Raw genomic sequence first — 22328 nt, 5'->3', positions numbered from 1 at the left:
ATAGATACTTATGGGTCTAGTATTAAATTTTTGTACAATATCTTAATCAATTTTTCATATAAAGATTTTAAAATTTCGATTACAATTTTAATTATACATACATTAAGACCGAAAAGTTTTCGGAAATTCTCATTTAAAATTCGCGCGCTGTATATTTTTCGATATTTTAAGTTTATGTAGTTTGGCAGCAATTAGGGACAATTACTATGCCAAAAATGAGCGCGATCTGTCAGACAGTTCGTTTACGGCAGCTGTTGAAACCAGTTCACCTCAGTAGTGCGTTGCGAAAAAACAATGGAAAAAAATATTGAACAAAGAGTTTGCATCAAATTTTGTGTTCCGAACGAAATTTCGTGTGCAGAATCGTTGCGAATGCTACAAAAGGCTTATGGGGAATCAGTTTTATTCGAAAACTCAAGTTTATGAGTGGTACAAAGCCCTTTCAGGACGGTCGTACGACCGTCGAAGACATTTCGCAACGCACTACTGAGGTGAACTGGTTTCAACAGCTGCCGTAAACGAACTTCTGACAGATCGCGCTCATTTTTGGCATAGTAATTAAGGACAGTGCTGCCAAACTACATAAACTTAAAATATCGAAAAATATACAGCGCGCGAATTTTAAATGAGAATTTCCGAAAACTTTTCAGTCTTAATGTAATGTATAATTAAAAAACATACATACATATTAAACTTTATCGATATGTATTAGATTTGAAAACATTAACAACTATTTTGATGTATATGCTATTAACCCATATACCTAAATAATATTATTAGTAAAACTTATATACATACAACATCAAAATCAATAACATTTATATATCAAAAGTCAGTCCATGCCTGATCATTAAAATTGAAGATCTAATGTTTTTCTTAAATGAAATCCTAAATCATGATCATATTTTTGCTGATCCAACTTCTTTGAATGTTTGGATCAGATCATTTATACTGATTCATGATAAGTATCTATAATATTTTTGTTGTTTGAAATTGGCACTGAGCTGCTATAAATTACTTAATATTCAGCAGTGTAGTTACAAATATAATATTAAAATCAGCTTTAATAACATAATTATATAATATAATATAATGTAATAAATTTTGTTAAATATAAATCTTATTAAAAGAGTTTTTATACATAAATATTGTTGTAGTTCTTAATTAATTGTCTAAGATCTCTTTTTATATTATATTTTTAATATCATAAATGTTTTTTACCTCGTTTTAATTACTAATCATGTGTTAAAATGTATTGTGTCTTGATATCTGATCTACGTATAATTATATATATGTTAATATATGTGTATGTGAACAGATTTCTATTTATTATATATAAAACTTTATGGATGTGTTTGTACCTACTAAATCTAATCAGTAAAAATATTCAATATAAATATATATACATATATATTTTTTGTAATACTCCTAAGCTAATTGTAAATTGTCTTGTGTATGACAAGCTGTATTTTTGTTATGCAAAAAATATTAATCTTATATTTAAATAATAATTATATTATATTTAAATATGGAAATGTTAAAAATTTAATTTTTCGAGCATAATCACTTTTCTCGCTGAAGAAATGCCTGAACGCTTGTCAAATTTTGAAGCGTGACTTGAGACTGTCGTAATTGGAAACGAAATTTAGTAAAAAATACACAAAAAATTTGTTAAAAGAAAAACTTAAATTTCTTATAAAAATTATATAAAAATTGGAATTGGTACTAACATAAATTGGCTTATTTACTCTTAAAAAAGATTTCTAAGAATTTCTTTTATATGTATGTTGACTGTTAACAATTAAATATTATATATAATTTTTTTTACATTTTTTAAACAAACTAAACTGCTTTTAATTATTTTTAAACAAAAAAAAAAAAAAATTTAACAATAATAATTTACTTCATAAGATTAAATTAACAACTAAAAAAATATATTTGAAAAAATTATGAAGCAGATATAAAATAAAATTTTGTATTAAAATTAAATACATTGTAATATTATCACATTGTATTAATATATAATACATTTCTTTTTGGTAAAACAAAAAACAAAACAAAAAGTTAAAAAATTAGCACATTTTTAATGATCAAGATTTTTTATAAAAATAAATTAAATAGATAAAATATAAGCTAATAAATGAATTTTTTAAAATTATAATAATTTTTTAAATTCAGTAAACACAGAAAATAAAAAATAATATATAAAATTTTACAAAATAAAATTTGCCAATAATAAAAATAAAAAACACTGTTGTTTTTTTTAATTAGTTTTAATTTTAATATACTAAATTAATAATATCTTACATATTTTAAGCAAATAGTCCGTTCAGGACATATTTTTTTCAAGACGATTAAGTCTCCTGTCTGCCTAAAAAAATATTACACAATTAACCCAGGTTAGACATATGAACATAACAGGGAACAAGAAAACTGACGGCTTAGCCCACCTTGGTTCGTTAAAAGAAGAACTTACCTAAATTTTCTTCAGCTTGCCAATAACACATGGAATGCATTTAAGTCAAGTGCAACTTCCTGGTTAACATGGCACGCCTAGAATAAAACTAGATCTTGGAAACTTATCAAAAGAGATCGATTACTACATGGCTTACTGCAGTCTTTTTTGCTCATTGGTGTACAGGAACGCACGCAGTCCTCATGATCTTTACTGCAGAAGTTGTGGAAACCTGCAGGAAAGACAACCAATAAACACTTTTTCTGTGAATGCTTGGCTTTGGTTTCTGAAATAGGTTTTTAATGATGTATTTCTTTGACAGCTTATCAGAGTTTCCATCGGTAAAGACGAAAGACCTATAAAATTATCTAAATTCAAAGGGATGGATTTAGTTTGTACTCTTCTATCTTAGAGGTTTATTGCGAGAAATTTGGTGGCATAACGGCGAAAAACCGCTAATTGAGATACATGGAAATTTAGCTGATGACCTGCTACTGCAACCAAACAAGCATCCTAAGCTGAATACGATGTGTAATGAAAAGATAATGTGTGATAGTGTTTTATATCATTACATATAAATATGTATGGCTAACAGTGGACATAGTCTTTTGTATGGGTCTAAAATAAATACTTTTATTTGAATTAAATTTGACAGATTTTAATAAGGTTTTAAAAAATATATATATTTATATACCACAATTTAATTTTAGAGTGAGTATAACATTTTTCATACAGATATCCATGTCACAACAATGCTACTTGTATGTATAAGTAACTATTCGAACATTACCCGCATACACTACTTAATAATAATCAAAGACTAGAAAAAAAAGAGGATGTATTAAATATTGTTCCCAAATGGGAATCGAATTAGTGGTATATAGTGTTTAATGTTCATAAATTAAAAAGGATTTCATTTCGATCTATTCGAAATTTGAATTGAGCTTTGTTGGATAATTAAGTTACACAACCCAGTTCTATTAATACAAAACATTATAAAAATTAATATTAATACATTTAATAAAATTTAGTATCTTAATATATTTAAATTATCTTTTATATAATAAGTAACAAGATATCAGCTTTTATCATTTTAATAAATATAAAATAGATACTGATTTTACTAATATATTTTTTACGATATTGTAATGTTACACATTATTATTTTAAAGCTTACAAATATATTTCAAAATTTACTATACAATATAAACTAAAATTTTAAAACAAATTTTATAAGCTACAAATAATTATGATTTGGCTACAAATGATATTTGTAAAATTCTATTAACTATCTAAATATATCAGAGCTAAATTCACTTTCTACGTTTCCTCCGAAATTTCTTATGAGTAGAGTCATTATATTCATTATCATCTTCATTGTCATCAAATGTATTACTAAAATTACGTTCTTCAAGTGAGTGTTGTTGCCTATCCCATTCTTTTCTTAATTCACTTAACATGGCAGGAGTAAGTAAACCTTGAGCTAATAAACGTTCTGTTAACCGTCCACGCATATTGGTTGGTACGCGAGGTTCTAATTTAAAAAAAAAGCACAAACATATTAATAAAATAAATAAAGCAAAAACTTTAACAAAACTTATTAAGAAATTACCTTTAAATTGTGTAGTTCTACGCATATTGTATGTGGTGTCACCGTCACTAGCATTTTGATTAGCTTCGGTATTCTTCAATAGACGTGTTATTTGAAAAACTCCTTGCTGTATTATTTCATCCAATTCTCTTTGTGCAATACGTACTGCAGGTGCATCTGGGAATAAATCTATAAACCGATAGCTTAAAAGAAATATAAAAGAACATTAATCTGTAGTTAGTTAAATATTAAAATAAAACTAATTACCTTAACCATAAGTAGAGATCCATTACATCAAAAACTGATTCGAGATGTACTAAATCTAAAATGGTTTTTGGTAAACTAAATGGCCAGCCACAATTCTTGGTTATAAATTCAAATGTAACAGGTTCATTGCGACTATATTGACGTGCGATCTAGTTTGTTAAAGTGTTTAATGTTTATCAAATTTTTGCAATTTAAGTAAATGATCAAACCTTTAAAAACATGGAGCAAACAAATGCCATTTTTTTATTTATTGGTGCACAACAGAACACATATCGAGCACGTAAAGGTAATGGTACATGTTGTATCATTTCAGCCAGGAACTTAAAATCTTCAATATTACACATAAAGTATAGTGAATCATCGACGGTAGATAAATTTACGAATATATCCTTAAAATACAAACAAAAGAGTAAAGATAATTATAAAGTACAATATATTATAACATTCAATATGTACCATAAGGTTGCTTAATGTTGAGTTTGGCAAATGGTAAGCATACAACTCAATTTGATCGGCAGTCGGATGTAAGCCAGCTTGCTTAAGTGGATCTGGTGATTGTGATAAAACTTTTTTTAAAACCGGCAAATCATCTGCTTTAAAAGTTGTCACATAACCATGTTCCCATTGTGTGCGAAATCTTCCTGCTCTACCTGCAATCTGTAAAGCTGATGAGACTGATATTGTATCAATTTCACGTTCACCCTTTTCATTCATCGACGGCTTTACCAATGAATAAAATATAATTCGACGTATACTCCTGTAAATAAAATTTAGTTTTATTTGTTAGTTAAATAATTTTTCAATATAGTCATTACAAATTAAGTCCCATTCCAATAGCATCTGTAGCAACCATAACTTTACAACTATTTTCAGGATCATTGAATTTAGCAGCCTGAGCAAGTTTCGTACCAGGTGGCAGGCCACCGTATATTACAGCTACTTCTTTTCCTCTACGTATGTGTAAAATAGCTAATTACATTTATTATAAAAAATTGTTCAAACTTCATTACCCTTTTACCTTGCTTCAATTTGCCGAGACACAGAGTATATGTCGTTTTTACTAAAACATACAATACAATCGCCAGGCATTACATTGTCAAGTGTCACTAATGCTGAGTCTTCTACAGTGAGTTGTGTTAAACGATTATAATTATGTACTTCCACTGTCTCATTTGTTGTTTCACAAATTTTTTGTAACAGCTCCAAAGCGCCAGCTTCACCACAAACATGTACTTCATCAGCAATTAGTCCGAGAAATGCACGTGTCCATGCCCAGCCTCTTTGAGGATCACGTAATTGTTGTATTTCATCAATAACAGCAACTTCATCTAAAAAGCAAAAAAATTTATTTTCCAAATGTTATGCAGAACTTCAAAACTACACTTACAAGGTGTATTAACAGATGTCATTTCTACTGTACACGCGACATGATTTGCTGGTGTATTTTCATTAATGCCATATTTTCGTTCCTCTCCAGTAACTAAGTCACATGGTGTACCCTATTAATTTTGGTTTATTTATGTAGTCATTTTGATAAATTAATTAAATTTTAATTTACCCTTTCATTACATTTGTTAAAAACTTCTGTTGCTAGTAGTTTTAGCGGGCCACAATATACACCACTTTTAGCAGTTAAAAAACGTTCCATAGCATGGTAAGTCTTTCCTGAATTTGTTGGGCCGGCGTGAAACACGATTTTTCGTGTAATAGCGCGTGCACTGGGATACCAATTAGCAGGCGTTCTTAAGTCAGATATTTTTTTTAAATCATCCATACAATCCAAATGGGGAAACACTGTTTTTGCATGTCTTAAAAAGTACGGAAATATGTCATCAATATGTCCAGCACCTTGACTGATATCGCTAAATATTATGTGTAAATCTACAGGTAGATTGTCCGCTTCAATACAATAACGTCTAAACGAAGCAAATGCTTGTTGTAATAGATAAGCTGTAAATTTATTATATTAATGAGTTGTTTTAAAAAAGAACATATTTAATTTACAGTCAAGTCCATTTTCACTGGAGAGCAGTTTTATCTCCCGTCTTTGTGTAAACTTATTTAAAATTTTTAATATATCAGATTTGTCTAGTTTTCCAACGAGCTCAGCGCCGACATCTAGTTCGTCTGTGTTATGGCGCACCGGCACTGGTTTAAATAATGTAGAAACATTAGCTGCGTTATTGTTCTTTTTATGTCTTGCTTGTTGGTAGCTGCTCCGGTGAACACATTTGCTGATTAACACTGTAGTTGTAGGATTCAGTTGACTAATCGGAGATTTAACATTCAGAGCACATAACAGGCTGAGGCCTCTCCGTGAGTTATGCATGTCAGATGCAGATTTTATTAACAATTTATTAAGATAAACAAAAAATATATTTTTACACAAAATTTTGCATCTCGTGGTGATGCAATGAGCGTGTGCGAGAGACATGAACAGCTGTTTGCACACATAACCTCCAAAACAGCTGTTACAAAAAATATTGGTTTGTACTATACAATTCAGTTTTTAAGAGTACAAAATAAAGTTTGTAAAAACACAATTGTCAAATTTTATCAATTTAATGCGTAGTATAATATATATAATAAAAACAATATTTTAAGGTTGCTGTTAACAAATTAATAGAATTTTGTTTTATTTTTTTTTAATAATATATATTAAATGTTTCTAAAAATGTTTGAATAAATCTACATTAAAGTATGCTTGTACTGCGCAGCTGCAAGAAGAATTCGTAAAGTCAAAACATAAATGACATTTACTGTGACACAAACAAATAAACAAATCAAGTAAATGAGTCACTTTAAGTAGTTTTATTAATTTAACAGTTTGTTTTAAAGATCATATTACAAAAAAAAAATAAAAAAATAGAAATGGGTTTATTTGGTAAAACACCAACAAAAGATCCAAAGGAGCAAGTAAGTTTTTAATATTCAATACATAAGGTGACATCATTTGCCGTATATAAATTAGTTCATGGTCGTAAAAAATGCAACTACGTCATCTGCGCGGTTTCTCTTCCAATCCAAAACAATAAAACTGTACTTAAAAATTGTATATACTTTAGGTACAAGAATGGACGCATAAAATACGCAAAGAAGGCAATCAGTTGGACCGCCAAATACGCAGCATACAACGCGAGGAAGAGAAAGTAAAACGTTCGCTAAAGCAAGCTGCGTCCAAAAATGACCGGGACACTTGCATCATTTTGGCAAAAGAAATTGTTGGGGCACGTAAGGCTATTAATCGTATATACACGTCAAAAGCACATCTTAACTCAGTACAATTACAAATGAAAAATCAGTTGTGTAAGTTGCGTTATTTAAAAAATTGTAATGTTTTGTATAAATTTATCATTATTTTATAGCGACTTTACGAGTTGCTGGTTCATTGCAAAAATCTACAGAAGTGATGCAGGCTATGCAAAGTTTAGTACGTTATCCTGAATTGGCTGGCATAATGCGTGATATGTCGAAAGAAATGATGAAAGCGGGTATTATTGAAGAAATGCTCGATGAAACAATGGATTCACTTGAGGACTCAGAAGAAATGGAAGAGGAAGCTGCTAAGGAAGTCGATAACGTACTTTGGGAAATAACTAATGGTAAACTGGGAGAAGCACCGCTACCGCCGGAAGGTATTGCAGCAGAAAAGCAAGAAACACCCGCCGCTACAGTACGACATGAAGCTGAAGAAGAGGAGGAAGAGGAATTGGAGGAAATGCAAACACGTTTAGCTTCTTTACGTTCTTAGATTTAAAAAATACCAAATTGTGCGTTAAAAATCTTAAAATTTAATACAATTGCTTTAATGTAGTTTTAAAGAATAATTGAATATAAAATTTTTGAACATCTTAAATATTTAATTTGTAAATTTACAAAGCTTTATAAAATGTTTATTGATAGAAACATATAACTTACATAAAATGCTTTAGTTTAATTATTTAATTAATATTTTATTTTACTTTTTGTTATTGAATAATTTAATTATTTTTGCAACTTGTTTAATATTTTTGATATTAATTCTATGCGTATATTTATTAAACACACAAATAATACAATATGATTTAATCATTTATAAAATTGTGACAGGAATAATTAAATGTATACAATATATCAGAGTTTAGTTATAATAGATATATGTTTATTTTTTATGCTTTGACTTTTTAGGTTCAGGAACGTCAACAGAATTAAAAAATATTATTCTAACTTTTTTGTTAAATTAGTATAGAGTAGATATCTTTCCGAGTGTGTATATTATTTGTAAAATTATCGTGCGATTCCTTAGGTTCGAAATATTACCTTTGAGACACTAAATAGTTGTACTACATAACAAGGTTTCGCCGTCGTGCTCCTGGTTGACTTCAATTTAAGTCACACCCATCCATCAATCCACCGCGCTCCCTAATAATTCTTCTCCACAACCATAACCCATCCACATCCTAACCCATGTATTCATCATGTGATTCTTTTCATGTTATCTGTTCTCAGAGATCCCTGCGGGGTATACCAACAATAACAACATATTTGTGTATTCTGGTTGTAATATAAATTGTTGGACATTAGTTTTAGATTTATAGTATGTGTTAATTTAAAGATATTAAATATATGAAAAGCTACACGAAATATAAAATGAAATAATATCCAAAAACTGACAGGAACCTCGTGGAGCCCTTCAGCAAATTGTGCGCGTACCTGTACGCTCACTTTGGTTCAATAGTTGCCATATAAAGTCGATCAACGTACTACTAAAGTCGAAAAAGAGATCAATATCAGACATTGTGAAGGCTATTTCAGTAAACAGGTTGCTTTCGCGGTACTAAGAACGAAACAAATCTTTATTCGTGGATACATTGAAGTTACTGTATAAACATCCCACTGAATGTTGATTCAGCAAATCCAATATATTTAAAAGTAACACGACGAAAACACTGAAGTTCTTAACTAAAAATCGATGCAAGCCCGAATTTCAATTTTTCAAAAACTAGCGTAAGTCCTGATATAACTTTAAAAAAACCCAATGTACTATTCTATCCTTCCAACCAATTCAAGTTTGTTATGGAAGGTACGGTGTAATTTAAATATGCTTCCTATATAAACATTAAGAGTCAACAAAGCAATGGCAATATAAGACCCAAAAAGCGTTCCAATCTGATCATCCGGACCAGATTTTCCTCTACAATATTAATGATTGCTCAATGCTTTTTACATGAGGTAATTATAGATTTGCATGCGATGACTCCAGTTCAAATAAAGTAGATCTTTAAATATCTATATATGGTCAGCCAATTTCTGTTAGTAAAGAGCAGTACTTGGCCAAAAGAAGTTAATTTGTTCTAATCAGTATTATTTAGTTTTTTTTAATGTTAATATCTAATTAATATACTATAAACTTCTTATTACTTTGAAGCAATCGTGGGTTAACATAGATGTAATAATCTGTCTATACGGTTGTGTCAAATTTAACAATTAAGTAGATTGGAATTATTCAAAACAATGCATTAAAATTTATTTACCTGATTTTCTGATTTTTGCAGTTAAAATACTAAAAAAATATATATTCAGGACCACAACTATAGATATTTATTTTAATAGCCAAGTCCCCTGTTAAAGGATTAGACTCAGTGAGATCAAATGTGAAGTCACTGGTTAATTGCCATAAATCCATAAATTATATGACTCAGTGATTCGACCTACAAAAATATATAGGGTACACTGATGTAGAATTAAATTGTAGTATAAACGAACTAGCTAAAAAAGGAACTACTAATTGATTTCTCTCCTAAATAGAAAAGATTGGTGTTGCTGTATCGGTTCCAAAACTTAAAATCACAATGATATTTTTTAAGGAAATATATTAATAATAAAATTAATTAATGACAAGTTGAGAGATGGGACTCAACTCGCCAAAATTGTACCTAAAAAAGTCACGGAGGTTTCTTTAAATGATTGCGATAAATGAACATTTTATTTCTTATGGTTATTAGAATCAAAGACTACAAATAAAGAATAATGACATTATATATTGGAAGATACTTTAATGTTGACAGTGTTTTTCTGCTAAGGTTATCATTTTTGTAACATCGATTAAATGGTTTATTTAAGTATAATCTTGATTTATTAATTTGGATTTTGGTTTCCAATGAATAGAAGGCAACGAACTCATATACGTAGGAGTAATTATCTACCATAATTTCTAGAAAAGTAGAATTTAGCAATATTTCAAGAAAACAGAATTTTTTTCCTCAAAAATTAAAGGTCTGTCTCATTTGGATGACAAAATACTTTGCTATTTTTCCACATAACTAAGTCCGTATGCTTTCATTTATAAAAAAAAACACAAATGGTTTCAAAGGAAATGATATAGTCCAGAACAATATTGAGTTTCCCGCAGTGCTTGTAATGAGGATTTATCTTTGCACTAAGAATGCAATAGAGAATTTTATATCAGAACAGCGTTTGAAGGATTTTGGTTTGTTGTTGTGTCGGAATCAATATTGCTTTGTACCATGTCTGCATGGCTGGATTGCTCATTGCTTGTTTATGACTTGGTAATAAAATTAAGCCGATAATTGCTGAATTGGCTCAGATATTTGTTGTTGTTGTTGGTGATGTTGTTGCTGTTTAGTTTTACTTTATTTTGCTCGATATCCTGTATCTTAGTTGGTTAAAAACAATTTCATGTGCGAGTATGTGGGAAGAATATTTGGCTAGCTATATCCTTGTTATTGTCAATATCCTTTTTTGGTCGTTTTGGTAGTAGAGTAGATTAATATAATGGGGGTACCAAAAACATTGTGCAATAATTTTTCATTTTCCGTTCAAACAGATAAATGTGCAATTACGTTAAATTGAGTGTTAGCCATCGTTGATTTTAACAAGCATGAGTTGTGCAGGACTCAATAAAATTTTGTCAGGATGTGTAATGGTACATGAGATTAAACTTTTATTTGCATTAAATTTATTTCAATGGTTTTTTTTTTTTAATATTTAGTGTTTTATCTTTATGTAATAACATGACTATAAAATGATAGAGGATAACATTAATAGAAAAATTTTCATATTCTAACTTAATGTATTACATATTGTATATAATTATAATAAATTAATAAATAATAATATAATAGTATTGACTGATCCAGCATATATTTCTCAAGAAATTGAGATTAGTGGCATTATGAATTAGTTATGGTTAACGTTTAATCTGTGGTTAAACTAAAACTAAGGTGGAGAACTAAAAGTTTTAAGTATAACGATTCGCCGGCTATAACTTGAATGAGTACTGTGGAATGCAAAATAAAAGAAATTAATTGTTCATGAAACGTCATCACTATCTATTCTGGTAACATATTTCGATTTAAACTGTTGTCTATTAACATAAATGAGACGGATTGCTTCAGGGAACCACTCGGAACACCTAAACAATCTGGGCATATCGTTGACATCATGCAAATTGGTATTGAGTTCTTACTGTACCGAACTGTTTAACAAAAGATGGGAAGACTTTGCGATATGCAGGCATCTGTATGCAATGTGGCCACAGACAAACATTAGAAAATCGAAATCTCTCTTAGAGTGGCCACGTAGAGATATCAGTCTTGTAGTAGGTTTACTAACAGGTCATTGTATTATAGAAAATCATGCTAGGAGACTGAATCTCCCTTTCAACTATTTTTGCCGTAGTTGTGGTGAGGATGACGATAATGCCTCTCACCTATTTTTAATTTTAATCCCAAAAAATAAAAATTTGATACATTTTTCTCTATACATGGATTTATTTATTTAATTAGAGGAACTTAACAAAAATATTTAGCCAAAATCGAAGTAATGAAGTTAATTTTTGGTCAGTCTGTTTTGAGTCTGCACAATATTATATATCTCTCTATTTTGCTAAGTGTACTTTATAAAGATATATTCTTATATAAATATATTTATAGATATATAATATGATATGATACTAGTATAAATGTTATGTTAACATTAACAATTAGTTTTATTGTTTGGGACCGTATTTCTTAAAAAAGTATAAAATTTTTCTTCCGATATGTGGGGCCTTTTTTTTATTAGAGTAATTTATTTCAAATATGATATTAACAACTCAATTATATTTTTTACACAAGTAGTCAGGAAATATATCTGTAATCTGACATAACCTCCCTTGTAAATATGTTTCTTTAATATTACTTATTGAATTAAGAACTTAAAATCTGGTTAATAGTCATTTATTATCACTGCAATAAAAATGTCTCTTTATAATCGCGCAGATAGATTGCGTCAAGTTATGAAAGTTCATTCTGAAAAAAGTTCTTTTAGTTCGGATAGTTTGAAAAAATTGATAGTAGATGCCGGCAATAAAGAAATTTTGGATATACAATTAGAAGCTTTAAAAGAAATTAATAAAATAATTTCTGGATTTGATGACTATGCAGTAGATCAGCTTATTGTTAATGGTATATTACCAGTAATATTGTCTTGTGCAAAACAGGTTGAGTATTTGGAAGTTCAGAGAGAATCTGCTTTGATATTAAATAACATTTTGGCTGGACGTGCAGATCATTTGAAGTTAGCTGTTGAAGCAGGTGCATTGCCGATTCTCCTAAACATGCTGAATTCTAGCTCTCCAGAAATATGTGAGAAAGCAGCTATAGCTTTTACAAATACAGGTGTTTGTGGATCATCAGTTTATTTACAAGATGCAGTTGAGTCGGGTCTTGTGCAAGCATTGATTGCACTGTACGAACGTTTTAATAATTATCTCACTATAAAACGAAATGTAAGCTGTAATTTGCGTTACATATGTCAAAAAATATCGTATAAATCAACTATAAATGATATATTGCCAGTAATAAAAACATTGTTGACGGACCCTGATATGGAAACAAAACTGGATGCATTGTATGCCGTGACACACCTTACAATGTATGATTCTAATGTTATACAACTTTTAATTGATAGAGGTATTATCGCGCAAGTCATACCATGTTTGACTAGTCTTGATGTAAAACTTTTAGCTGTCGCATTACGTGCTATTGGTAATACGTTAGTGGGTACAGAGGCACAAGCACAGTATGTACTTCATAACAACGTTTTAAAATATATGCCATCCTTATTAACACATACGCATAATATAATACGAAAGGCTAGTCTTTGGTGTATGACAGGATTACTAGGAAATAATGAATGCCAGATCCAAGCAGTAATAAACGCGGGTTTATTGCCAAAAATTATAAAAAATTTACAAGATACTGATTTCGATATAAAGAAAGAGGCTACTTGGGCATTGTTTAATTTGACTGCAATTGGTTCGCGTGATCAAGTTTGGACAGTAATTAAGGATGGTAGTATAAGTCCGTTATGCGCTTTATTAAAGTGTTACGATGAAGATTTACTTGATCTCTCATTGCAAGTCATTGCCTATATAATAGAAAACGCAGGAGCGCTCATTACACACGTTGTATCGCTTATAAAGATGTGTAAAATTACCGAAAGATTACAGCAATTGATAAAACACAAGTGCGAACAGATTCAAAGTTTAGCCAGAGAAATATTGAAAAAAATCGACTAAAGTTCTCAAAATTAAACTATATCTATATGTGTATGCATATATAGATTATCCTAAGTAATATTTTAACTCACATATTTTTAAATAAAACATATTTAGAAAAAGTCTTGTTTGGCAAGAAAACAGAAAATATAAAAATCAATTATTATAATCGGGATTTCTAAACCCAATATTAAAAGAACTGCCAAAATAGTTGGCTGGACGTACAGCCAACTATAATAAAAGAATTTATATGGAGAGATTGCGAATCAGCAAGCACAAGCATAAGAAAACATGCCACAAAGTAGATGAAATAATAAAATGATTGATAGAAGGATTTATTAAGGCTCGGTAATATAGATCTCATATTGTAAAACATATCTCTACTTGATGCAGCTCTGCAATGAAATTAATTTTCTCAAGTCTAATCGGTTTTTAAAAATAAGATTTCCTTGACGTTCTTGTAGAATAAATGCTGGACTCAGTCTGTTTCCAAGCCTATTGTCTTGACAGAGTGTAGTGGTACAGTAGAATCCATAGGTGAGCTTAAGTTGGAGCGACAGTCTTACGCGCCAAAGCCAACATAAACACATGGTCTGTTGCGATGTCAAAAATAAATGTTGTTTTATTGTTCAGAGTAAGAGAATCACATAAAAAGTACACAGATCCAAGAATATAGCACACTGGCAACATTGGAAAAAGGCACAACTTCTCTATTTATGTAAGCCTTCAAAACTATATTGTTGTTTCCGTTTTATATGTCTCTGGTAAACCAAACAGAGAATTATATCAATTTTGCTTTATATCTTATTTTAATGGGTGACTATGAAAAGGGCCCCAAACATTTCCAGTTTTCAACTTGTCAAAAACAGGTACTGACATATTAGGTAAAACACAGTTTCTACTTTTTCTGCATATCACCTTTTTTATGTGTGTAAAAAGAAGAGCCTCAAAGATTTTTAGTCTTCTACTTACCCAAAGTGATTGCTGACATATAAGTTTGAAAAACACAGATTCCACCTTGGCTTCAGATCGCGTCTATTAGGTTGGCAACAAGAGGAGCTTTACATTTTTAAAGTTTTCTAATTACCAAATAAGGGGAACTGACACATAAGGTGTAGCACAGTTTCTATCTGCTCTGTAGATCTACAACCCAGACAAATGTTATATTAAGATAGAACAAGTCTTATTTTATGTTTTCCAAACACTGATCAAAACTGAGTTTTAATACGTGGGCACTGATCTCAATTGTATACGCGCATACAAGAGTATGGACTATAAGCATTTCTAGAAGATTCCGGTGACAGGAAAGTAAGCTGTGATAGATAGGAAATTATTTAGTTAAAAATTTTAGTTCGATAATAATTGAAAAATGTATGTGAAACAACAAAAAATAATCTTAAATTTTAAATAATTTTTTCAAAAAATGTATTTTATGCCCTTATAATTTCCAAGCCTTTTTAAGTATAAGAACGTAGTGGAGATAATAATAGGATTATGGACCAAATATTAGTATATGTATCTTTATTCGAAGAAGCTATCTTTGACATATTTGTACTGGTATTTTCTAGGTAAATAATTTTGCTTTACATTGGGTTAATATAGACATTGAACGATTTTTTTTATTTCGTGGACCAAGGAACTATTTTCTGTATTTATATAATTTGTTTAAGTACTACCCTGTATACTATGTATATATTCACATATTCGGATTTATGTCTTAAAATGGTATAAGCAGCTAAAAATTTCAATAATTTATGCAAATTAAATAATTTTGGATTTAAAAAGTTCTATAAATTTCGTTACGGACTCCTTTAAATAGACTACTTATATGTAAACTTTTTATTTAAGGGATATGCATTTTTTTCCTTTACAAATTTAACATATTCATGAAAACTTGTCTTGAAATTTAACAATCGTATATTTTACTGTTTTCTTAGGTTAAGAATTCCTTTTTAGTTTTGCATTTTCTGCCCCACCAAAAAATTTACTTAACCTCGTTATAGTTCTTCCAAGCTTAAATTTTCCAGTTTGGTATCGCTTTATGAGGGAAAACGATACCGCACAGGCTGGCATAGCGAGCCCGTAATGTTGCGCGTGTTATCAATAGGTCAGCAGGCTGCAGGATGAGAATGTTCCTAATTTGTGTTGCATGAAGCACACGTCTCAGCACACTCAGTACCAATTTGGGTAAATTTTGTAATATTTTTGGTACTGAAATGTGAAACGTGTCCGGGTGCTACGGTACTAAAAATTTCAAATTTTTTCTTCACTTTATGTTTGGTATTTTTGCGTTTGAACCGGAAACGGATGAAAATGTAAGACGAATTGTTATGTGTTGCAAAATGAAATTTCACTTACGATTTGGCCAGAGATGTGTAGAATGTGGATTGTAGCAGAAATTGTTGATGTTGAAAGACGATTTTCGTTTAGTGCAGTAATGAGGCCATTTAACCACATCACTAGGAATTGCTATGCCGGTCAGGTTTGTTGTTTGTGTTCGATTATTCTGCAGTGAAAATATTTGTTTTGTTATTTGTATTTTGCGGTAGGATCGGTGGAGTTACCAATGCAGCTTTGGCTTAACTGAAACTTAATTTGTGCGCAATATTGACTCAAAAATTTTCCTATCCTATTTTTTTTATAATTTTAGGCTTAGGTATTTTGGTTAAACAAATATTTTCACTTGGTTGTGTAGAAAATGAAAATTAGCAAATAGTTCTAGAGATTATACAGGGGTCCAAAATGTGTAGTGTGAGTAAAATGAAAACAAACTTTAATATGTTGAAAAGTTTATGTTGCTTAAAGTAGCTTAGTAGCTTAGTGGAGTATAGTACGAGTAGTAATATCTATTTTAATGAGTATCTTAAATAGGTATTTAGCTAAGGCATTACTTCTCTGCTAAGACCTAATTGGAATCAGTCAAACCAGCTTATAACCCCAGTAATTGTCAACATTTTTGAGATACTTGTTTGAGATACAAAGTTTTACATATTATTGATTTGGAATCTTCACCATAATACCATATTATGGCACGTAATTGAAAATTGGAAAAAAATAATATTATTAAAAACAATAATCAAATGTTCCGGGACGTGTTAAAGATTATAAGAATGCCTTATACTTATTTGAGGTTATGTCTCCGAAATCAGTATGGTAATTGTGATTTATGGATTTGCCATTACAGAGTTTATTTTTAGATGAAATTAATTAAAAAATAAACTATTTCCGAATTTCAAATATTTGCAATAGAATATATATGGAAAACCACAAATCACAATTTGTAGAATTCACAATATGAAAATATAATAACTATGGCGTCATACTGACTTGTGTATTTTTTTCTGTTTTACCTATGGACTTAATCCTTATTTATAAAAATAAATATAACAAAATCCAAACTAAAAATTATTAAGAATATCTATTAATATCTATCTAATATTTAAAATAAATGAAACTGGTACCGAATTTGTCTGTTCTTTATATGATTGTCCATAATATTTTTATAAATGCATATTATAATATGGTAGTTTGACCTTAACATAATTTCGTATATAATTATTGTTAAATTAGTAACTCTTAACTCTAAATAAACACAATAGGAAAAAATCGGTTATTCTACTGCATTAACCAATATTCCATATTTATATTTATATATATAGAGAACATATGATTATATATATTTATATATATTTTCTTGGAAATCAAGTCAAGTATATCAAGTTGTATAAGTACAACTCATAGGTTGTACATTCTCTTGTGTTCAAATACAAATAGGAGCAATATGGGATCTATCCCAGTAGTAGGGGAAAAATTTATTTAAAAAAATTTAAAGGAAGAAAGAGGGTCTGACTACAGCCTCTTATATCTCCACCTTTGGGTACGCCATTTGCTTGTATTTGCTTGTATTTGGGAACCTTTTAGTAATTTCTTGAAAGATAAGTTGATAGATCATCTTCAATATGAATTTTGCATATAAACAGTATATCTTATAAGCCAAGAAAATGAAAAATTAATAATATTAATATTTTAAAAAAATTCGGATATGTAAAACTTATTGGCAACCGTTTATAAATTTCTATGATAAAAAATTTATTCCATTTTTAATTTTTTTAATTTTTTAAGTTAGAGAATACCAGTCCAATATTAAAATTAAGTCATCATTTTATTTCGTTGATGTTTATTATATATTTTGTCTTAAATATATGCATCTGTTTTAATAGAAATTTATTCAACTTGAATTTTTTCATAATAGAGAAATGCGGAAAATGAAAATTATTTTCCGAAATTCAAATTAAATATAAAATATGTGTTGTTATTGAAATATCCTTGAAATCCAATATGGTTGCAAACATGCATTCCAATAGAATTTTTTATTCGAAAGTAAAATAAAAATTCAACATAAAATTTTTTTTAGATACATTTTTCATTTCTCATAAAGCACGAAAATTTTAATATTTCACAAAAGATACATTTTTCTTAACTATCTCATTATGAATAAGAATAGGAGCCAAGATTATAGTAACAGTAATTGGGAGTTATATGTAGAAGCTATATAAAGGTGTATTTATCGTATTTAATATATTCACATTACATGCATAAATGTCTTTTAAATTTATATTATTATTATTAATAGGCTATTTAAAGCACCCTGACCTAAAAGATATATTGTGCGCCTATAGGCCCAACTAGGACAATTTTAGACTATTTATAAATTTTACAATTGTTGTGGGCTTGATTTTACCTATTTGATTTGGGACTAGGATCCCGCTTCCAAGGTAATCGAGTCTACGTCTTGCCGCCGCTAGGCAGTTATACAGAACATGTTCTGATGTTTCCTTCTCCTCATGACAGAGTCGACAGGAGTTACTTTCTACCGCACCTTTAATCTTCATGTGGTAATTAAGTCTACAGTGTCCTGTAAGAAGTTCAGTGTAGATTTTAATATCATTTCTGCTAAGGCTAAGGATAGCATCAACTTTGATGTGTTCAGGATCACTGAATCTTTTTGACTGTCGCATGCCTGTTTGGGCTTTATATAATTTGGATTTCAATATCAGTTAATGAAAGATAATTTTTTTAATTAAAAATGATTATCTCTTGGTTCTCCTAATTTTTAAAGGAACTTCACGTTGTTATGGTGTTACATTTTAAACATTTCTTGCTTGTCGATCTTCTTCTATTTCAATTTGATAGTTTCCGTAGCTTCGTTTGCTCGTTCTTAAATACTTACAATTTTCAAACGTTTATTACTTTGTTCATCACTTATATATGTACATTACGGCACATCAACGCTGTTATGATTTGACAATTTTTAGCACATCTTTGCTCACGAAAAGTCTAAGAAGCTCTTCATTTCTCTTTATGCGGTATTTTGTATTTTGTCTTCTTACTGTTCCAAATATTTTACATAGTACTTGTCTTTCAGATCTTCACCGTATTGGCCAATATCTATACCTCGTATCTATATGTTGTGAGGTATTTTGTATTTTATTTTCTTACTGTTCCAAATATTTTACATAGTACTTGTCTTTCAGATATCCAAAGGTTGACCTTCACCGTATTAGCCAATATCTATACCTCGTATCCATATGTTATGGTAGTTTTACAAATATTCGAGCTTAGATTGTCGTGTTATAAGTTGACGATTCAAACATATTTAAATGATCTTAACACGCTCTGCTTGATCCTGCCAGGCTAATTATAACCCCAATTAATTAACACATTTTGATATACAAGTTCTAAAACACCCTTTAGCTGTCACAATTTGAGTTTAATGGATTCTGGTCTTAATTCGTTCAGTATATTTGATATTTTAAGGTATTTCTTTATGAGTATATTAATCCTCAAACCAACCATTTTGTCTTGTGTTTGTGTGAAGGATCTCTAAGCTCTTCCATGTTTTGTTCATTTCCAGTGCTAATAGTAATAATAGTAATAGTAATAGTAATAATAGTAATGTTTTGTCAGAATATTTATTCACAACAATTGAGTGGTTAAAGCCGATTCAAGTTCTTGTCACGTTTGTTATCACAAAGTGCAGCGGAGGAATAATTTACTACATTACTTATAGTAAAATGTTCAGCTGGATTTCTGTGGATCGTTATAGTTGATCTTTATATTTTGAAGAGTCATTAATACAAATTAATACAAATTTAATACAAATTTTCAAAAGCCTGGGATGATCTTATTTCGGGTTACACTTTCAAAATAAAATGGGTATGGGTACGTTCAATCCATGCTAGTTGCTTTTATTGAGATCCCATTTTAGAAGAAATATTTGGTTCAATATGGTTGTGTATTTAGAATAATATATATCAGTCAATAATTTATATAACACACATTATATTGTCATATTTTAATGTTAATATTTTAATGTGAAATTGAATGATTTTAAATTTCAATAGAGCACCTTACATATGTTTTTTCTCGATGCATACAAAAATATAAAAAAATATATAACTAATATTTTATAAATTATTACATTTGAAGTAGTTTCTATTTTTAAATGCATTCTCAGTTTAAATTATTGAAATAGTTTTAGTGCCTTGAATAAGAAATAAAATTCTTTACATCTTTTAAATAATCATCTTGGGTAAGGACGAAACCGAAGTAAGGAATCAAAAATAAGTCGTTACAAAATGAAAAGTAAATCAATTTTTTATTTAGTCTCCGACTTTGTGGTAGAATAATGTTGCATCCAAGTTAAGAAAAAAACAAGATGTTGCCGTATTCCCTGAGCATTGTGCTCATAAAATTCTACGTTAAAACTTGCGGCTAAAACTTGTGAGGCACTTTACCAAGGATACACGATAAATTGGCATGGTACAGTTTGTGGTTATCGATAAAAGTTTTTCCAAAGAAACTTTTTCTCTATTTTACTTCCTGGCAATGCAGGGTCTTCACGGTTGTAAGGGTAATCACAGGGGAGAACTTAAGCGTGCATTTAATTTGAATTTTACTAATTAAACAAAGCATTAGGATGGCAGGACTTCATGTTGTGCGAGTGGGTTGAGCAATTTTCTCAATACTGTGCCGTATAATTAATTGCAGCGGGAATTAAAAGAATCAGTAAAGAATTATTTGCAGAATAAAAGAATAATTATACTTGATTTAGTATAGGAAAAAGATCAGAAATTCATGTGCCAGCACCTCCCAGCAGACGCTGTCAGTCGTGGATTTGCTAAATGGACTTGACATGTTTGCGTACATTGTAATAATTGTTCCATCACTTAAGTGTTCAATACCAATTTTGTTGTCTATTTATTCTGTGTGTGGATTGAGTAACTCAGATTGTGGTTATGCAGTTAGCATTTTTTTGTTCGCTTTTGTTCGGAGACTTACAGTTTGTATGAGTATTTTAGGTTTTTAATTGGCTTAAGTGTTTCAGACAGATTTTAGGTAACACTATACGGAATTTAATTAATATGGTTAAAATTCTTGGTTGAAAAGTATATTAATTAATTTCATTAATGCATAAAATGTAATAAATAATATAACAAATAAGTAACTTATTTCAGGAGAGTAAGTGTAAACTCTTAAAGAAGGTAGTTAACGGAAGAAAGAAGTAAATTTTTTTTTTACAAAAAAAGGAAGACTAAAACAGAAAATATATTTCCTATAGTATTAGATTGTTACTGATATCACCAAATTGTCTTTCAAGGTACCGAGAAGCCGGTAATGTTAAATCGCTGAATAAAATCAATGTCGTGATCACGTTTGCCACTTGAACATTTTTTTCTGTACCCAAATTGATTCAAAAAGGTATCATTTCTGTAAAAAAGGGTCAATTTCTTTCTATTGTCTTTTAATAAAAGAAACAATATATATGAAATGTACAGAAGATATAGCAAAGTACAAGTCTTTTTATCCATAAGAATTTTATTATTTAAATAGTCGGACTATATTGCATATAATTTTTATGAAATAATTCCTTGCATAACATAGTATTAATCAAGGTCTTAAACTCCATTCCGATCTAAATCTTTTATCTTCTGCAGCCGCAATATTTTTAATAAATCAATACATAATATGTGTATGAGAGAACCATACGGAAAAAAGTACCAATGTTGGCATTAAAGTAAAACATGTGGCAACCGTGGTAGTGATAAAGCTCGTTCAGCGAAGTGTGTCAGCCAGCGAAGTCGGCTTAGCCGCTGCTTAGCCGCTGGATGTTGATTCGCTGAATTATAATAATGTCGTGATAAAACTCGTACAACTCGTGGTTCTTTCGGATATGGTAGTCGTCTCACGAAGAGCTTCTATGCACATTCTTTGTGATTGTCCAGCCTTAACAACGTACAGAAGAAACTTATTTCGTATGGACTTTCTGTCACCAGAAATAATTAAGAGCTCTACTCTCGATTTAGTTCTGGACTTTCTTCACAAAGCTTTAAAGGGTTTTGTGTAGTTAATAGTGAAATTGGTACAATAGTATTAGTTGTTGGGCAATTTCACGTCAATAATTTTAATAATAA

The 22328-nt window shown here is 29.8% G+C and overlaps 4 protein-coding genes across 5 annotated transcripts in view; 2 read left to right on the top strand and 2 right to left on the bottom strand.

The window, feature by feature from the left end:
• LOC119678799 (complexin-like) overlaps positions 1-22328 on the bottom strand; it is a 250284-nt gene that overhangs the window by 156168 nt on the left and 71788 nt on the right. The window lies entirely within an intron of this gene.
• LOC119678795 (ATP-dependent RNA helicase SUV3 homolog, mitochondrial-like) lies at positions 3679-6874 on the bottom strand. Its single transcript, XM_038090854.1, has 10 exons — positions 6318-6874; positions 5872-6263; positions 5701-5812; positions 5332-5641; positions 5129-5263; positions 4770-5070; positions 4523-4702; positions 4314-4462; positions 4068-4249; positions 3679-3989 (listed from the first exon to the last, which is right to left on the bottom strand). The coding sequence occupies exons 1-10, from the start codon at positions 6745-6747 to the stop codon at positions 3769-3771; spliced, it is 2412 nt and encodes an 803-aa protein (XP_037946782.1). The 5' UTR covers positions 6748-6874; the 3' UTR covers positions 3679-3768.
• Positions 6964-8118, top strand: LOC119678798 (charged multivesicular body protein 3-like). Of its 2 annotated transcripts, XM_038090858.1 has the most exons (4): positions 6964-7100; positions 7152-7229; positions 7379-7619; positions 7679-8118. In XM_038090858.1, exons 2-4 carry the CDS (start codon positions 7185-7187, stop codon positions 8062-8064), a joined length of 672 nt encoding a protein of 223 aa, XP_037946786.1. In that variant the 5' UTR covers positions 6964-7100; positions 7152-7184; the 3' UTR covers positions 8065-8118. The 2 variants fall into 2 exon arrangements, with proteins under 2 accessions (XP_037946786.1, XP_037946785.1); XM_038090857.1 differs by having other exon boundaries at positions 6964-7229.
• LOC119678797 (importin subunit alpha-3-like) lies at positions 12509-13957 on the top strand. The gene has a single exon (XM_038090856.1). The coding sequence runs from the start codon at positions 12553-12555 to the stop codon at positions 13873-13875; it is 1323 nt and encodes a 440-aa protein (XP_037946784.1). The 5' UTR covers positions 12509-12552; the 3' UTR covers positions 13876-13957.

Source organism: Teleopsis dalmanni, chromosome 2, assembly GCF_002237135.1.
Source record: "Teleopsis dalmanni isolate 2A chromosome 2, ASM223713v2, whole genome shotgun sequence".
Classification (NCBI taxonomy): Eukaryota; Metazoa; Arthropoda; class Insecta; order Diptera; family Diopsidae; genus Teleopsis; species Teleopsis dalmanni.
The sequence above is the reverse complement of the archived record's forward strand: the minus strand, read 5'-3'. Positions and strand labels throughout refer to the sequence as shown.

What these genes read in the sequence shown, in the direction of transcription:
- LOC119678795 (XM_038090854.1), bottom strand. Translation starts at nt 6,747, where the DNA reads ATGTCTCTCGCACACGCTCATTGCATCACCACGAGATGCAAAATTTTG. An exon ending in CAGTGAAAATGGACTTGACT is followed by an intron (nt 6,264 to 6,317) that starts GTAAATTAAATA and finishes ATAAATTTACAG; the next exon opens with CTTATCTATTACAACAAGCA. An exon ending in GACATCTGTTAATACACCTT is followed by an intron (nt 5,642 to 5,700) that starts GTAAGTGTAGTT and finishes TTTGCTTTTTAG; the next exon opens with ATGAAGTTGCTGTTATTGAT.
- LOC119678798 (XM_038090858.1), top strand. Translation starts at nt 7,185, where the DNA reads ATGGGTTTATTTGGTAAAACACCAACAAAAGATCCAAAGGAGCAA. An exon ending in CAAAAGATCCAAAGGAGCAA is followed by an intron (nt 7,230 to 7,378) that starts GTAAGTTTTTAA and finishes TATATACTTTAG; the next exon opens with GTACAAGAATGGACGCATAA. An exon ending in ACAAATGAAAAATCAGTTGT is followed by an intron (nt 7,620 to 7,678) that starts GTAAGTTGCGTT and finishes ATTATTTTATAG; the next exon opens with CGACTTTACGAGTTGCTGGT.
- LOC119678797 (XM_038090856.1), top strand. Translation starts at nt 12,553, where the DNA reads ATGTCTCTTTATAATCGCGCAGATAGATTGCGTCAAGTTATGAAAGTT.